General features: G+C 43.0%; 1 protein-coding gene across 1 annotated transcript in view; it reads left to right on the forward strand.

Annotated features, from left to right (window-relative positions):
• The window catches only part of ern1 (endoplasmic reticulum to nucleus signaling 1), a 99,150-nt gene that overhangs the window by 29,839 nt on the left and 50,568 nt on the right, over positions 1-18,743 (forward strand). The window contains exons 5-7 of the mRNA XM_080724762.1: positions 3,603-3,675; positions 8,679-8,801; positions 18,296-18,397. Coding sequence (XP_080580888.1) covers positions 3,603-3,675; positions 8,679-8,801; positions 18,296-18,397 — 298 coding nt within the window. The remainder of the gene's footprint in view (positions 1-3,602; positions 3,676-8,678; positions 8,802-18,295; positions 18,398-18,743) is intronic.

The raw sequence follows: 18,743 nt of genomic DNA on the forward strand, positions 1-18,743 counted from the left end.
AAAAAACCTATGTTTCTATGTCAGCAATCTGGCTAGCCATCGTCAAAGAAAAGGTCCCTTTTTCACTTAACTGGAGCTCAGTTAGTCTGTTCTTGAGAGACTACTGTGTCAGTGGTGCTCAAACCTTTTCATGTGAAGGACCCCCAAAATGATATGTATTTGTCCACGGACCCCCATTTCAAAATATCTAGTTCCAGGGACCACCCAGAAGCAAAATTTGAGTTACAAACGTTCGCTTTGAAAATACATATATTCAAAGATTTGCACACATTTTCACAACTTTTTCAAAAATAGCAGATCTACAAGCTCGCAGCGCGGCACTCGGTAAACATTCAATAATTGTAGGCCTAAATGGGCTTTAATCATTATTTAACTATTATTTGGCTATTAAAAAAAATCAAACCTCGGTTCGAAGTGGAGCTGTGTGTGTGTGTGTGTGTGTGTGTGTGTGTGTGTGTGTGTGAGCAGCGCGCCCGCGAAAAAATAATAGGCCTAATATTTTTTATCATTTTTTAATACATTTTATAATGGAAATATGTATATATCAGTGGCGATGCGTGCCCCAAGGGACCGGACCTTCGGGGACGCACCGCCGCCCCCCCCCCCCCCCCCCCCCCCCCCCCCCCCCGCGCACATTGTATGCCTTTTTCATCCTTCTTTTTCTTTTACAAAACTGGTTAACAATGAACAGCAGACTGTGTACAAGGCAAGCACGCTAGCACTACACACATACTCCAAACCAAGACTTCCAAACCAATGCCAATATAAGGATTAAATAGATGTGCGCTGACAGAGCCACACAAGACACAACCAGCGCAACCAATCGAAACGTCCATTTAACATAGCGCGCTTTACAAAGCAAAACGCACTGTCCACCATCATGTAACAACACCAGTTATCAATGCAAAGAAAGACCACGTCAAGAAAGACCCACATTAAATAGACAAAAACAGGCCTAAGTGTATCAGTCTGTCTTTCAATGTTATATGAGATACATAACGTGGTTCCTGTGTAAATAAGCTGTAAAGTTTACTAGGATCTCCTTTTAGTTGACCAGTGATTTGTACTGTCATGAAAACGTCTAATACATTCTTCAATCAATCAATGGAAATTAAATGCACATTGTCATATCCAGCAATATAAATTAATTTAGTTTCTCTCACCAATGAAGTTGTTCACTTGAAGAAAAGAAAAACATCCTCCTGTCCGTTTGGGTGAATTTCTCAATGATGGGTTCATAAAGCTTATCATTCCTTTTAAGTTCTGTCCATCTTTTCATAAAACAGTCTTCTTGAAAAAGGCACTGATAATAATACATCCACAACGTTCACTCCAGCTGCAGCCATGTCCCTTCTGTTTACTTTACAAGTTTCACGTGTTGCGCATAGTGAGTGTGAAGCATGCTTGTTGTTTCACTCCAAGTCCCAGAAAAGCCGTGTTATGATTGGCCAGTAGTCACTCGACTCATTTTGATTGGTGGTTGAGTCGTGGGTCTTCCGTATACCCTTGACAACTGAAGACGACGCCCATTGACTACAGCTCGAAATATGATTGGTTGGTCAAACTGACATTCCACACCGAGGCTTGCATACGCTTGTATGTGACTGAAATGGCTGAGGGACTTCTGGAATACTTACGTATGAGGCTATTCTGCCCAGTGACTCAGTAGAAACAATCTCTGATTGGCTGTTATTTTCCCCAGCACAAAAACACTCCCAATGCACAGAACTCGGGGCAGAAACAACTACAATGAGTATGGCGAGCGAAACAGTGCAGTTTAACAGATTACCAACACAAACAATTTTAATTAATTTAAATAAAAAAATAAAAAATAAAAGTAATTAAAAAAGTTATTATTAAAAATATTTTTTTCTTTCTTCTGAGGATCCCTGGGGCTTCTCTGAATACCTTGAAGGTCCTGAGAATTCGCCACTGGTATATATATATATATATATATATATATATACAGTATATAAAATATATATATATATAAATGAATAAATAAAAAACGACAACAACAGGCAACATATTTTTGCTATGTTTGAAAAATAATAGGCCTAATATTTTTTATAATTTTTTAATCCATTTTATAATGGAAATATCTATATATAAATACAAATATATATATAAATGAATAAATAAAAAACTACAACAACAGGCAACGTATTTTTGCTATGTTTGATTTGTTCTTTTCTTATTTAAATAAAAAAATGAAAACTTCCCCATGGGGGGCTGGAACACCTGCAGCACCCCTAGTTCCCACGCACTGGCAGAGTCCTGCACAGTGGCCACTGTGCCAAATTCACTTTCACTTTCAGCGTGTGGATGCTCGGAAGCAAAGAAAGTCACCACAGTTTGATTTGATCATTCCTTAGTCAATTATGAATGGATTTCAAAAATTAAAACGTCTCCATATTGCTTGGGAAGTCTACTTCGCAGAGAAACCGTGGCCTTTGCGATTCGCTAATCGCGGGATTTCGCATCGCGATTTCGGTTTGAAAACTATTAAGTGTGTGTGTGTGTGTGTGTGTGTGTGTGTGTGCGTGCGTCTGCGTGCGTGTGTCGCGCATGCGCAGATCCTGTTCAAACTCAACGGGACAATTCTCACTTGTGAGACTGGACACACATTCCTGCCCATAGCGGAGCTCTGTTCCACACAGCTCCAAAAATATATATATATATACAAGCTCACAGTGCAGCACTGAGTGCCACGCTATGAGCTTGCATATCTGCTATTTTTGAAGAATCGTGCCAATGTACATTTTTCAAAGCAAATTTTTGTTAACTCAAATCTCTGCTTCTGGGGTGGTCCCCGGAGCAACATATTTTGAGATGGGGGGTCCGCGGCCAAATGCATGTAATTTTGAGGATATCCTTGACATGAAACATTTTTGAGAACCAAGGATTTAGAGGACCTTTATAGAATCGGGTCAATATATTCAAAGACTTGCACAAATGTTCATGATTTTTTTTAAAGTAGCAGATCTACAAGCTTGCAGCTCGCTGTGAGTTTGTATATCTATGTTTTAAAGTATAACATAATAATGCTTAAGGCGTTCCACTTTCACACACACACACACACACACACACACACACACACAGAGCTTTAGTTTCCTCTTTCCAGGCAGCAGAGCATGTCATCTCCTCACCACAGGTACATGCAAGTCATCCACAAAGTAGTGCATCCTTATCATCAGGTGCAACGGCAGGGCTTTCCTGTTGTCAGCAGGGTTGCTTTGTGCAGCCTACATGTTTTATACAGGGTTCCCACGGTCATCATGACATTCCTGGAAATATGTTGAAATTAGAAAAATCTGTGCGTGAATCGTCGGTGAGGAAGTGTAAGCTAGTATCCACTATGCTCAAATCTTCCACACAATTTGGAACAGAATTATACCATAATACCATTCTATGCTTTATTTTTGCACTGAATGATTGATTATATAGGATATAGCATTAATATAAGCCTGGAAATTGGGTTAAAGATTCTGAAAAAGGTTTTTGAAATGTATTGGTAAAGATGTGTTTATATGATCACAGTGTTGTGGTTTGTTTGTCTCTGACACTGCTCCTGCTGCTCTGTGTTCTGTCCTCTCATCCAGAAACTACCCTTCACCATCCCAGAGCTGGTCCAAGCCTCTCCCTGTCGCAGCTCTGATGGAGTCCTCTACATGGGTAAGAACAAGACACAGCTGTACCATCATTATTAAGTGCTTGAAATCGATCGTCCGTTTAGACACATTGATTTGTGGGACCGAACTGCGTCCTTCCAGTCTCTCTCCCCGTGAACGATTGAAACTTTTTTGGTTTGAAAATTGATTTCCAGGACAGCCAGGAAACAAAATGAGGATGAAGTGTATGGAACACACAGACCGTTATGCCAACAGACACAACGTAAAACAAAATGAGGATGAAGTGTATGGAACACACAGACCGTTATGCCAACAGACACAACGTAAAACAAAATGAGGATGAAGTGTATGGAACACACAGACCGTTATGCCAACAGACACAATGAGGATGAAGTGTATGGAACACACAGACCGTTATGCCAACAGACACAACGTAAAACAAAATGAGGATGAAGTGTATGGAACACACAGACCGTTATGCCAACAGACACAACGTAAAACAAAATGAGGATGAAGTGTATGGAACACACAGACCGTTATGCCAACAGACACAACGTAAAACAAAATGAGGATGAAGTGTATGGAACACACAGACCGTTATGCCAACAGACACAACGTAAAACAAAATAAGGATGAAGTGTATGCAACACACAGACCGTTATGCCAACAGACACAACGTAAGACTAAAAATGCATTCATTTAACTGAAGCCATCATGTTTATCACCAGCGGAACCGAAAGTGTTGGCCCGACGAAAAGGGAAATCACCGATTGCAGAAATGGAAGCTCTGCATGCTTGCGACATAATATTGTGTTAAATACAACTGATTACGGGTATAAGTAGTTCGTTTAGGGACAGTAAAGGCAAAGGTCCTTGGTCGGAAGGATGTGGGCTTTCCAGCAGGGAGGAATGGAGACGGGAGTTCATAAATATATTGTTGCTGTCTGGTGGAAAGTAACCTTATCTCCATTTGAAAACTTTTCATATATTCTTTTAGTAAATTAACCCATTAAGACCTGGAACGCATTATTACAAGCTTTAACTATTTAAAAAAAATAGCAGATCTACAAGGTCACAGCGTGGTACAGAGTGCCACACTGCAAGCTTTTAGATCTGCTATTTTTGACAATTTGTTCAAGTCTTTGAATAAATATTGACCCAAATCTATAATAAAACTCATGTTTCTATCTCCAGTGGTTCTCAAACATTTGCATGTCAAGGACCCCCCAAAATTATAGATATTTTGCTGTGGACCACCATCTCAAAATGTGTTGTTCCAGGGACACCCCAGTAGAAAAGATTTGAGTGACAAAGGTTTGCTTTGAACATGAAAATATTCAATGATTTGCAGTTGCACATTTTTCATGATTTTTCAAAAAATAGCAGATCTACAAGCTCGCCTTTTTTTTTTTTTTTTTTTTGAAAAGTAACTTTTTTAGGTTTGCACCCGACAGACATGATAGTATGCAGGAGCAGGATGCCGTATTTCAGGGTTCCCCAATTAGTTTTCCCCAAGGGCCGAATTATGTCTAGGGTACCAAGCCGAGGGCCACAACATTCAATTATGTCTAGGGTACCAAGCAGAGGGCCACAACATTGAATTATGTCTAGGGTACCAAGCCGAGGGCCACAACATTGAATTATGTCTAGGGTACCAAGCAGAGGGCCACAACATTGAATTATGTCTAGGGTACCAAGCCGAGGGCCACAACATTGAATTATGTCTAGGGTACCAAGCAGAGGGCCACAACATTGAATTATGTCTAGGGTACCAAGCCGAGGGCCACAACATTGAATTATGTCTAGGGTACCAAGCAGAGGGCCACAACATTGGATTATGTCTAGGGTACCAAGCCGAGGGCCACAACATTGAATTATGTCTAGGGTACCAAGCCGAGGGCCACAACATTGAATTATGTCTAGGGTACCAAGCCGAGGGCCACAACATTGAATTATGTCTAGGGTACCAAGCCGAGGGCCACAACATTGAATTATGTCTAGGGTACCAAGCCGAGGGCCACAACATTGAATCATGTCTAGGGTACCAAGCCGAGGGCCACAACATTGAATCATGTCTAGGGTACCAAGCCAAGGCCCACAACATTGAATCATGTCTAGGGTACCAAGCCAATGGCCACAACATTGCAGGGGGCGACGGTGGCGTTCCGGCTACTCCAGCGACAGTTCAGATATCGTCACTGTCGGGCAGAAACCTTGTATCAAATGTGTACGTTTTTTGGTAAAGCAAAGCACTGCTTCATCACACAAGACCATTGCACAAAAGTGACAAAACTAGTGAAGACAGCAGATCTTCACTGCGATGCGAGGCGTTGTGTGCTTGTAGATCGGCTGTTTTCACTAGTTCAGTAATTTTTTTAGACGATAGATACAAAACAAACGGTTTGGACATACAAGGTTTCCACCCGACAACAATGATATACGAGTGTTATTGCTGCTCTTATACCACCATTATTACTGTGGTTGGTGGGGGCCAGACAGTAGCCTCCCGCGGGCCGCAAATGGCCCGCGGGCCGCCTATTGGGGAACCCTGCTGTACTGCGTTGTAAGACGATCATCAGAAAGCTATCTGATCAGAAGAACAGAAGCTGCATTACGCTGCATTTCCATGTCACTCCACGTTGCGGTCGCGCCGAGCGCTGAGGTTACAACGGTCCGCGCAGACAAAGCTAATCTCATCTCTGGCGGCCACAAACAGTTCTCATTGTTGGGAGGGAAGCGGAGGGACTTTCATCTTCCTCCGCTCTCATTATCACTCTGGGCTTTTTGCATTCATTTAACTGAAGCCAGCGGTGTGAAGTAACTACTCAAGTACTGCACTTCAGTAAAGTAAAAAGAAAAATACCTCAAAAGCATACTTGAGTATTTCCAATTGTCAATACTTCTACTACACTACATCTTAGAGACAAATAGTGTACTTTTACTCCACTACAATACATTATTTGAAAACTTTATTTACTAGTTACTTTATAGATTTTTACAAAACACACCTTAACCGCTGCAGCCCTATATACGTTTCGGCCATTAGAAGATGGACGATCTACAAGCCTTGTGAGTTTGTAGATCTGCTATTTTCTAAACATTTTTTACACATTTTATACATTTGAAAACTTGTGAAACGAGACATTCTTCTGCATAATGAATACTTTCTACTCTTGGACGTTTACATATAGATAAAAGCAGATACTTTTGTACTTTTACTCAAGTGCATTTTGAATACAGGACTTTTGCTTAAGGAAAGAAAGAAAATATATACTTTTTTCCATCACTGACTGAAGCCTCCTCCCTGCTGGACCCATTTAGAACGGGTACACATTATTGTGTATCATTATTTTATGCTTTAACTATTGAAAAATAGCAGATAGACAAGCTCACAGCGCGGCACCGAGTGCCGCGCTGTGAGCTTGTACATCTGCTATTTTTAAAAAATCGTGAAAATTAGAATTTTGACCCGATTCTATAAGTGTCTTTTGAATCCTTCTAAGGTTTTTTGAAAAACCCTATGTTTCTATGTCAGCAATCTGGCCAGCCATCGTCAAAGAAAAGGTCCTTTTCACTTAACTGGAGCTCAGCTAGTCTGTTCTTGAGAGACTACTATGTCAGTGGTTCTCAAACCTTTTCATGTGAAGGACCCCCAAAATTATATTTATTTGGCCACGGACGGACCCGCATCTCGAAATATGTAGTTTCTGGGGACCCCCCAGAAGCAAATATTTGAGTTACAAACGTTCGCTTTGAAAATACATATACTCAAAGATTTGCACACATTTTCACGACTTTTTCAAAAATAGCAGATCTACAAGCTCGCAGCCGCGCTGTGAGCTTGTATATCTGCTATTTTTCACTGGTTAAAGCATTCAATAATTCTAGGCCTAAATGGATTCAATCCTGTGTATTTAATCAGGGTTCTCTTGACGACTGGGTGTAGGATGTTGTGTGAGAGACGAAACAACACATCTGTCTAAATTCAAAAGTTTGAGTGGTTTACGCTTTGGTGGCAAAAGTGCCATGCGACAAAAATAAGGACGGAAGTTGGATTATTGCCGGTTTAGATGTAGATAAACAACAAAAAACAACTTTAATCATATGTTTGATATAATCCACATAAAGGCCACACAATATATCATCACTGTTTTTTTGTTTTTTTTGTTTTGTAAATTAATGTCCTATGTTGTCACTCAAAAGTGTCGCACAAAAGTAGGGATTATAGAAGATCTACACGCTCACACACAATGTGTCGCTTGGTGAGCTTGGCACTATTTAAAGCATATTTCCACCAGACAGCATTGACATGAACTCGATCGTGTTGACAAGTCAACACGATTGCAACACAAGAAACCTTTCAGGCTCAGACGCAACCAACATAATCATACATGAACCGGGGATCCCCCACCCTGGGGACCCCCCACCCTGAGTCCTGACAAGCACTTGGAATGTTAACTGCCACTCCCTCCCTGCACCAACAGAATGGAGGAGGCATGGTGCTGATGAAAGGAGGGCCGTGGGTGTGGTGCTGCTTAATTGCCTGATAATAACATTGGGCGACAGCTGGAAATGACGTTGGAATGACTAAAATGCATTGTGTATCAGTATGCATTTTAGTATTATATATATATCAGTATTATATTACAATCGCTACGATTGTATCGCGATGTAATGCGATGCGGTACACATTGCCATATTCAACAGAATGTACTTCTACCCTAACCACCTGGGTAGTCTAATAATAATATGCATGTACATCACATCATATTGATAACTCAATGAACACACTGAGTCAAAAACATTTAGATTTCTTTTAAAATGTCAGCGTCAGAACCATTAGTTCCTACGCACGGGAACAAAAAGTATAATGATACTACAGCCTGAAGTATCGCTGTATAGGGAAATAAAATATATTGCCTTATTGATTATATTGCCCATCCTTAACTCTTAACTGTCTGTGTGCGTGTGTGTGTGCGTGTGTGCGTGTGTGCGTGTGTGTGTGTGTGTGTGTGTGTGTGTGTGTGTGTGTGTGTGTGTGTGCAGGTAAGAAGCAGGACCTGTGGTATGTGGTGGACCTCCTAACAGGAGAGAAGCAGCAGACTCTGACCTCCTCCTTCGCTGAGATGCTGTGTCCCTCCTCCTCTCTGCTCTACCTGGGACGCACAGGTACCTGTAATCACGTTAGCGACTTTAAGCTCGATGATTTTCAGGACGGCAACGCCAGGCGGACTACTGCTGCCATGACGTAATCGCCGTAGCGGTGAAAATGGTTAAGCAAAGTTCCCATCCCTTTCACTGAACGCTTTGGTTCCCATGGCGACGCGTACACACAGCAGACGGAGTAGGCGCTACGTGGGAGGGGACCTTCTGCCGTAGTAGAGACGGCTGCGGCGACGCCAGGTTTATCTATCGAGCGCGGATCATTTCCGATTACCGCTGTCACCTGCCGTTGCCGTAGCGTTGCTTAAGGTTGCTATTAACAATTGCACAGGGGTTCCCACGGTCATGAAATTCCTGGAAATATTTTGAAATTAGAACAATAGTTTTCCAGTACTGGAAAAGTTTTGTAATTGATCAAGGGTCCTGGAAAAAATAGCTATGCATTGTCTTTGGTTATTGATTTTGTTAATACCTCTGAAATGACAAATTAAACATTGGCCAAATTGTCAAATATTAGAGGCAGAAATTGTGAAAATAGCAGATCTACAAGCTCACAACGCCTCGCCTCAGCTATTTTCACAATAAAACCGTGTTATACAAAATTCCTCAACTCTTGGTGCTCGTCAGGGTGCCGGGTCAGTTCAAATATGATTATTTCGGGGGGTCACGGCCAGAAAAGTTTGAGAACCACTGGCATACACTACCTGTCTTTGGGCATTGCGCATAGGAGTAAGCGACTTGTTATTGAGCTGAATTATTGTTATATAATCCTGGAAATTGGGTTAAATGTTTTGGAAATGAGTTGGTAAAGATGTGTGGGAACCCTGCTTACAGTATGTTGCCGTAGTTTTGCCATAACTAATGTAGATGAACTGCCAAGGCTTTTTTCCTAGTGTATTTTATTTTCCTGATTTTCGGTGGCGCCGTTCGGTGTGTGCGGGGAGTTCCCTTCCACGACCGCCGGAAGTCTTTACTTTCACTCTGGGGAGAAAAATCACACTCGTGTGAACTGAGCGGTGGAGGCTGCGTTTGTTTTTGATTGAAGACTTTATTAGAAGTTTGCATAGGAAAAGGTACAGTTTCATGACGGTACAGTTCACTGGTACAAGGTCTACTAAAAGGAGATCCATGAAAAGACTAAGCTTATTTCCACTGGAAACCATTGAAGTATCTCATATAACATTGAATGACAGACAAATAGAACACAGTACTATGCAGTAGATATGTAAAGAAAAACAAAATAGAAGACAGTAAGTCAAAACAAACAGTATATACAAAGAAGGGGCAGGGGAGGGTAGGGTTGGGCTAGATTCTTTTTTACCAGTTGCGAACGGCTGCTGCCTGTAAGTGGTTTTTCAGGGCAATTTTAAAGGATGCTAGTGATCCACACTCCTTTGTGGCCTTCGGTAAGGCTTTCCACATTTTGGTGGTATAGCAGAAAAAAGAGTTTGACCCTTTGTTGGTTTTGACTCTGGGTTGAAAGTGATCTGTGGCGCTGCATCTGGTGTTGTAATTATGGACATCCTTAATGTTTATAAAGTATTTTGACAGGTACTTGGGTATCATAGTGGTGTAGTGTATCTTGTACACCAGGCCCATTGCAAGTTGCTGTACTCTGTCAACTACTCTGAGCCACCCCACTCTTAACTGGTGAGTAGCGGTGAGGTGAGTCTGATAGGGAAGTCTAAGCAGGACCCTAATTAGTTTATTTTGGGCTGTTTGTAGTTTAGTTTTCAGGGCTTGTGGGGCGTCACAATACCATACGTGGACTCCGTAGTCAAAGAGGGGCTGGATTATTGCACCAGCTATGGTCTTCAGTGTGTTGGAATTGACCATCGGGGCGATCCTCTGTAGGAAACGAGTTCGTTGGTTGATTTTATTTATTACTTTAGAAGTCATCTTTTCACTGGAAAGATTAGCTTCAAGGATACATCCTAAGTAAGAGATTTCGTTTTTTCGTGTTATGACCTTGTCACCCACTTTGATTGTGAAGTTATCAACTTTTTTGAGGTTATGATTTGATCCAAAGAGGATGGACTCTGTTTTACCCAGGTGAATTGATAATTTGTTGTCGTTAAGCCATGTGCAGATCTTACTTAGTTCAGAGTTAAGTGTCTTCTCAACCTGCAAGTGGTCCTTGCCCGAGACTAGGAGAGCCGAGTCATCCGCGAACAGGAACAGGTTGCAGTCACAAGCAGATGCCATGTCGTTCACGTATATTAGGAACAACAGAGGTCCCAGTATGCTACCTTGAGGAACACCACAGTTTACCGGGAGGGGGGGGGACAGGGTACCGTTAATCTCCACCACCTGTTCCCTCCCCACCAGGTAAGACTGCATCCACCTCACTGCTGCGCTGTCAAGACCGATGGCTTTTAGTTTCTCAATCAGAATAGAATGATTTACGGTGTCAAATGCCTTCTGGAGGTCCATCATGACCATGCCGCTATATTTGCCGTCATCCGCTTCGCGTTTGATTTGGTCAGTCAAATAGAGAAGGCATGTGTCAGTGGAATGAGATTTTCTGAATCCAGATTGGAACTCGTAAATCAGATTATTCTCATCGAGATATCTTGCTATCTGTTCGTAGACTATTTTCTCCATGACTTTGGATATGGAGCTAAGAATGGAAACGGGACGGTAGTTTCCAGGGTCTAGTTTGCTACCTTTTTTATGCAGGGGGGTTACTTTTGCTAGTTTGAAGTCCTGTGGGACATGACCCTGTTCAATGGAAAGGTTAATTATGTGGGTAATTATTGGAGCAATGGTGGCGGCTGAATCTCTGAGAAATCTAGCTGGAATTTTATCAAGGCCAGTGGCCTTGTGTTGAGGTAGGGCACTCAGTTTTTTAAACACTTCATCAGTTGTCACTGTGGCAAGTTTAAAACTGTCTTTTCTGACGCCCAGTTTATTGTAGAATTTCTTAACAAATTTTACACCATACCGCCCAGATGGGGCGACCAGTTTTTCAACCAGCGAACGGGCCACGGTGGTAAAGGTTTCGTTAAGATGGGTAGCCACTTCACATTTGTCAGAAATGAGAGCGGTGTCCGTTTTGATGTTTATGCTGTGGCCTATGGTTTTAGGTTTTAAGCCTAATGTGTTGTTAAGCAACTTCCATAGGTCTCGTGGTTTGTTTTTGAATTCGTCGATTTTTTCATCAATGTAGTTTTTTTGGGCGGCTCTAATATAGGCAGTTGTCTGGTTTCTAAGCTTCTTGCACTGAGCAGTAAGATGCTTGATTTGGATATTGAGGTCAGGGTTGAATTTTTTTTTAAGTTTTTTGCAGCACTTACGTTTTTCATCGTACTTTTTGTCTCTGAGTTTAGCTGATTCAGCAATATCTGAGTTATACCATGGCTCTTGGCGGGCTTTAACCCTGGTGGTATTCAAGGGGGCCACGATGTCTAGAGCATCGGTCAATTTGGTTTTAAAACCACACCATGCTCCTTCGACATTTGTACACTGCAGTTCAGAGGAAAAGTCTGTATTCGCTAGAGTGTTATTTAAAGCCTCACTGGAGTAGTTTTTGAGGCTTCTAGCTACAACTGTTTTGTGGCCACTAGCCTTGGGTTTGTGTATTTTACGCGTACAGTAGATCATGTAATGATCACTAAGACCGCATACAATAGCCCCGCTAGCGGTGACTTTTGATTTGTCTGTGGTTACGATGAGATCTATGAGGGTTTGGGAGTGCTCCGTCACCCTAGTGGGCACAGTAACAAGCTGAGTGAGGCCATATTGATTACATAACCCATTAAAGGACTTGAACAGGGGTGCTTCTTTACGTAAAGCATCACAATTAAAGTCGCCCAGAGCGTAGTGTGTGTGTGTGTGTGTGTGTGTGTGTGTGTGTGTGTGTGTGTGTGTGTGTGTGTGTGTGTGTGTGTGTGTGTGTGTGTGTGTGTGTGTGTGTGTGTGTGTGTGTGTGTGTGTGTGTGTGTGTGTGTGGGCGGGCGTGAATGTGAATGTGAGTGTGAATGTGAGTGTGTGCCTGGCCTCAGTGGCCTGAACAACAGCGCCCCTCCCTTAACATGTGTGGTCAAAAAAGGTACTTCAGGCTACAGACAGACAGACAGACAGACACACACACACGCACGGATACACACACGGCCACGCTATGGAGACGGTGTGACCACCGCTCAAAAATACAACCAGGTGGCTCTATAGGTCTTCTTCTCTTCCCCCTGCCTTGAAGGGTCCATGTTAGAGCAGTTTTTTTTTATTGAACTGTCGTTAGTACACTTTACATTAAAAGTTTATTGAGAAATATTGAAAATCGATCTTCATGCTCACATTAAAAAGTGCAAGACTATGTTATTTATGACCTGTTTTAAACATGTATTAGATTTAGATTTGATACATCTTCTTTGGTCAGTGCAAAAAAAATAAATAATAATAATCACAATTATTTGCATGGCAATTAATCATCAGCAAACATGTCATGATGGTGACAGAAGTAGTTCATGTCAACGGAGAGAAACAGAAGCAGTGTAGCAGCAGGGACACGTGTTGGTGTTTCATTCATTACAAAGACACAAGGACCGGTTCAGAGTGGTTTGACTTCTCTTCATACCTTTAGAGTCACACAAACCGTTGGTAGGATTCTCACCCAGCCAGTCTAACCTCCCTGCAGCTTCATATTTGACATATCTCCAGGCCCTAACTTTCTCTCTCTCTCTCTCTCTCTCTCTCTCTATCTCTCTCCCTCTCTCTCTCTCCGTCTATTTGCATTGTGGCCTTTTGGCTTTTGTCATGTTTGCGGTGCTTTCTCCAAATCGTGTTTTCACACCCTCCGTCTCGGTGTTGCCGAGCTTTTTGCGAGAGAAATAAGGAACCGGGTCTATGAGGAAAAAAAAAGAAAAGAAAAAGCGACGAGGCTACGGATATTTGAAAAATAGACTATCTTCAATTTCACAAAGCCTCGCGATGCGTCGCGTTGTGAGCTTTTAGATCTGCTATCATTTACTGCTATAAAAAAACATCGACTTTCGGGGGTTGACTGCCACGTTGACCTTACCTTTTAACGTGGGCGCGTGTGTGCACACCGTGCACGGTCTGTGCACGGATCATGCACCAGGTGTGTGTACACCGATTAGGGTTGCAACGGTACTCTGTGTTACCGGTGTTACCGGTGAGCAGGCACAACACCGAGTACTTTACTTGCACACTGATAACACCGTTAAATAAAAAGAAAATGCATCCGCTGCTCTTCTCTGCCCCGAGGAGCGCAGTAGAGATGTGACGTTCGCCAATGATTCCGCTCTTTTGAACGGCTCTTTTAAATAATTGATGGGATTCGGTTCTCAATCGCGGGATCGAGGCCGGGAGCTGTTCCTTGTGTGGGAGTGTCGAGAACAGATCCAGAATCAAAGGATCATCCACGGGGCGAGGCACAGCCCATCAGACTGCATGATGTCTCGTCCCCACTCGCAGGGCACGTTCCAGGAGACTAGTTGTGGCTTTATTATGTCACAGCGCACAGTAGGCAGAAAAACAACGATTAGCCAAACAAGAAAACGCAGGGCTGTTGTAGCACAGCTTTTTTACAAAGCTGAATTTTTAATATGGTCGGATGTTTGTTTTTGTTGTAGCTTGAAGTAGCATTGGCTGCTACTGAGTGCTCACAAGACGACAAGACACGCAATGGTGGTTGAAACAGTGTTACCGATAACCTCGTTGTTGACACAGACGATATTTTCGGTGTTAAAAATCTCATACCGTTGCAACCTTAACACCGATCATAGCTTTCAAAGAAAAACATCCTTGATAGCTTACATGATATTGATAGTTTACATGATAGCTAGCGTTAGCTGCGCTCTGTTCCCGCCCCCGGCCGGAAATGAGACTGGAAACACTTTTTTGCGGGTGATTAGAGACCGCTTGGCGATAAACATCGATTATCAGGGTGCAACTAGGACGGCGCTGAGTTGGCTCAAGCGGACTTCGCAACGCTCGACACGTCGACTCGCTCGCTTTAGTTCGCTCTGTGGTTTCTCACATGGCTCAAGTCCGCTTGAGACGGCACGCCTCCCATGCCACCCCTCGTGGCTTGGGAGCCTTTCGGCTGTGAAACTTTTACAATAACGTGCATCCAATTCTCTCCTTAAACCCTGGGTGGGGGGGAGGTGGGGTTGGGAGATGGTAATCAGAGACGAGGAGCCTAAAGTGTGAGAGCCCCGCGCTGAATGGCAACAGGTATAAAACGTGTCAACGTGAAGCTCCTTGCTTTCTCACCCTGGGTGTTATTTACGTTAAAACGGATCCTGTTGCAAAAAGCCAACTCTCTGCCCTCTCCTCCTCCTCTGCTCCTGATACCCACCCATTAAAGAGGGGGGAAAAAAAGAAATAGAAATCCAACACCTTTCTTCCTGTGTTTTCATCCAGTGTCGCCCATAGGTGCTATAAGGTGGCATTATGTCACACTTTCACCATTATACTATATGTTTTCACGTGTCAGCCCTCTCCTTCCAGAAGACTCTTGTTGTTTCCCCCAGTGTTGTTTTTGACAGCAAATTTTGATTTAGTTTTAGTCATAGTCTTTTGAATAAAATGTCATTTCGTTGTAGTCATAATGTAGTCACCTGAAAACTTTTTGTTTTAGTCGCATTTTAGTCGACAAAATGTCATAAGATTTTAGGCGACTAAATCTACAGTTGATTTAGTCGACTGAAATGTATTTTGGCGGGCCTTGATGGCATCATAATGACTTGGTTTATACTTGGTTTTGTGCTGAAAATAGCAGATCTACAAGCTCACGTTGTGAGCTTGTAGATCGGCTATTTTCAGCACGCAACACCTGAGAGCAAACAAACATACAATGACTCTCTTCTCCACTAGTCCCTCCCTAATGTTTTAGTCTAGTTTTTATTTTATTGATGAAATTGTCAATACACTTACTCTTCGTTTTAGTCATCACAGTTTAGTTTTTATTTCGTTTTTATTTCGTTTTGGTCAGTGAAAAAACGCAGTCGACAAAAAAATGTTTTAGTCGACGAAATCAACACTGGTTTCCCCCCCTCCCCCTACCATTATTCGGTTGGTCTGTGGAACCTTGAACCATGAACCTCGAGTGTGCGTGCGTGCGTGCGTGCGTGCGTGCGTGCGTGCGTGCGCGTGTGTGTGTGTGTGTGTGTGTGTGTGTGTGTGTGTGTGTGTGTGTGTGTGTGTGTGTGTGTGAGAGAGAGAGAGTGAGTGTGAGATTGAGAGGTTTGGGTGTAACCCACGCACGCCTAGTAATGCATACTGAATACTGATCAATCATCATCATGTTTTCATGCTGGAGAATAAACAAAAGGCCAGGGTTATGTTTTTGTTTTCCTTCCCGCGGGACTCGACAGCCATGTGCGCCCATGAGAGCCCCAAAGCACCTGCACAGGAGAAAGAAGTGTTTTCTCATTGGCTGGCCATCTATTCTATTTCCTTCTAAATTCTGTTTGTAAAAGAAACAAATGTTGATTTTAAAGAAAAAATCACACCCGTGTGAACTGAGCGGTGGTTTACCCACCAACCCCCCCCCCCCCTTCCCCCCTGTGTGTGTGTGTGTGTGCGTGTGTGTGTGTGCCTGGCCTGGCCTGAAAACAGCACCCCTCCCTTAACATGTGAGGTCATAAAAGGTACTACACCACACAAGGCTACATACAGACCCACAGACCCACCCACATACCCACATACCTACACACACGGCCACGCTATGGAGACGGTGTGACCACCGCTCAAAAAACACGCCCAGTCAGAATATGGTGATAAGAGGTTTCCATCAGTCAACAGTGATAAACAGCAACAACTAAAATGTCAACAGTGGTGTTGCCAGCTTGAAAGGTGTTGGCGTGACAGCTCCACTGACATCTATCACAAGAAACGTGCTGCTGATTGGTACAGTGGGTTGTTAGATTAGCTCCACACTAGGGGTGGGCGATATGGTGATAATTATCGTCCAGTGGGTTGTTAGATTAGCTCCACACTAGGGGTGGGCGATATGGTGATAATTATCCTGGAGACGATACAGTGTCTCCACGATATGCATTTTCAGAGGTATCGTATATATCGTGATACAATTGAGGGAGCCTTGTACACAATCTTTTTTTTTTTTTTTTATAATTTTTATCCCACAATTTTGTAACCCATTTTTTCACCCAGTGCTAATTGCCTATGTAATCCTGGGCTCTGCTCTCCCTCTGCCGCGCCAAGGGAGACAACGGACTGACCTCATGCTTCCTTCTATGCATGAGGAGTCCAAGTTGCTTCTTTTCACCTGACAGTGGAGATTTCCCTGGTTTGGACGTAGCGCGTGGAAGGAACACGTTATTCCAACCAGTTCCTTCTCCCTCCATCAGGCGCCCCGGCTGGCCAGGGGGAGGCATTATTGAGACCAGGATTACGTGCATGTTTTTGTGAGGGTATCAACCCTAGGAGACATGGGGAGAACATGCAAACTCCACACAGAAAGGCCCTATTGCCAACCCCACCTAGTGTGTGATGACGCGGAGGAGGAACACGCCGCCAGCGCCCACAGTTGTACACAATCCTGTTTAATCGTTAATACAGAGATTCATTGCAAAATTCAATTTAAATCTGTATTTTGGTCAAAATCAGTTAAAATGTCAAGGTCTCCCCTTAACTCTGGCAGTATACAAATGAAACCAAATGGACCTGTAACCCGTAATGGTCCATTTGGTTTCATTTGTATGCTGTCAGAGTTACATACTTGTAAAGTTCAATTTAGAAATCCCAAAAGGAACCCAGAGAGTCTAGTTTTTGTCAAGTAACTTAAATTAGTAATAACCATCGAAACCAACATGAAAAAGAATCGTGATTACAATCGTGTATCATGATACAGCTTGGGAAAATATCGTGATATTGTATTTTTCCATATCGCCCACTCCTTGTCCACACTCACTCACTGACCCTCTTATACACAGAGCAAGCCATGCATTCAAATACTGTATATTTCCAAATAATAGCCCTGGTGGCAAATAGCTGGCAGGCATGAATTAACCACTGGGCTTGTGAATTAAACAACCGTGCTACTATTTGGAGAAAAAAAAAATAAGGTAAATGAATCATTGTTTTATATTTCTTAACCGATTTAGTGCCGATCCCGCGATATCTCGCGAAATATTAAAAGGTATCTAGAGTGCCGATCACGGGATGACTCGCGAAATATACTGTATATACAGTAAAGCTGGCCTGGCTACCTACCGTCCGTTGAAATACGCTGGAACGTTTGAAGTCACCGATTCATCATCATCACGCATCCACGTGCACACAATAGTGATCCCATCCTATAGAAACCAACGGTCTTTCTCATCTTTACAGTCCATTTTCTCCAAAAAACACTTTTGATGCCAAGGATGGCATTGGATTCTCGCTAAAATAGCACAAGCTAAAAATCCGGCAGCACTAATTTTAATTGTTTGTTTCTAAACTGTCCGTTGCTCATCTCTCTCTCTCTCAGAGTACACCATCACCATGTCTCTCTCTCTCTGTCTCTCTCTCAGAGTACACCATCACCATGTACGACACCAAGAGCAGAGAGCTACGCTGGAACGCCACCTACTCGGACTACGCCTCCACTCTGCCCGATGACGACACCAAGTACAGTAAGTACTGGAACGCTGCCTACTCAGACAGACGGATCCATCCAATCACCTGCCAAATAGCTTGGGAAAAAGGGACGGCTTTCTTCAGCGGTTGGTTCCATGAAAACACCGAATACATTTGGCGTCGTCAGTGTTTTTACCGTGTTTTCAGACGCCGATCGCGAGTGGGCTCAGCACGCTCCGTTATCAAGCACACTGAGCATGTGCTATATGTGAGCGAGTCTTAATTCTTTACATCTAGTCGGGGGCGTTAGGGATATTTTGCGCTATATTAGTCTGAACGCGCCAAATGTTGCACAGATGTAGCCCAGGGCATGCTCTAATGATTTAGCTAGGGCGCCCGAGT

This window comes from Nannobrachium achirus, assembly GCF_963921795.1.
Source record: "Nannobrachium achirus genome assembly, chromosome: 4".
Lineage (NCBI taxonomy): Eukaryota > Metazoa > Chordata > Actinopteri > Myctophiformes > Myctophidae > Nannobrachium > Nannobrachium achirus.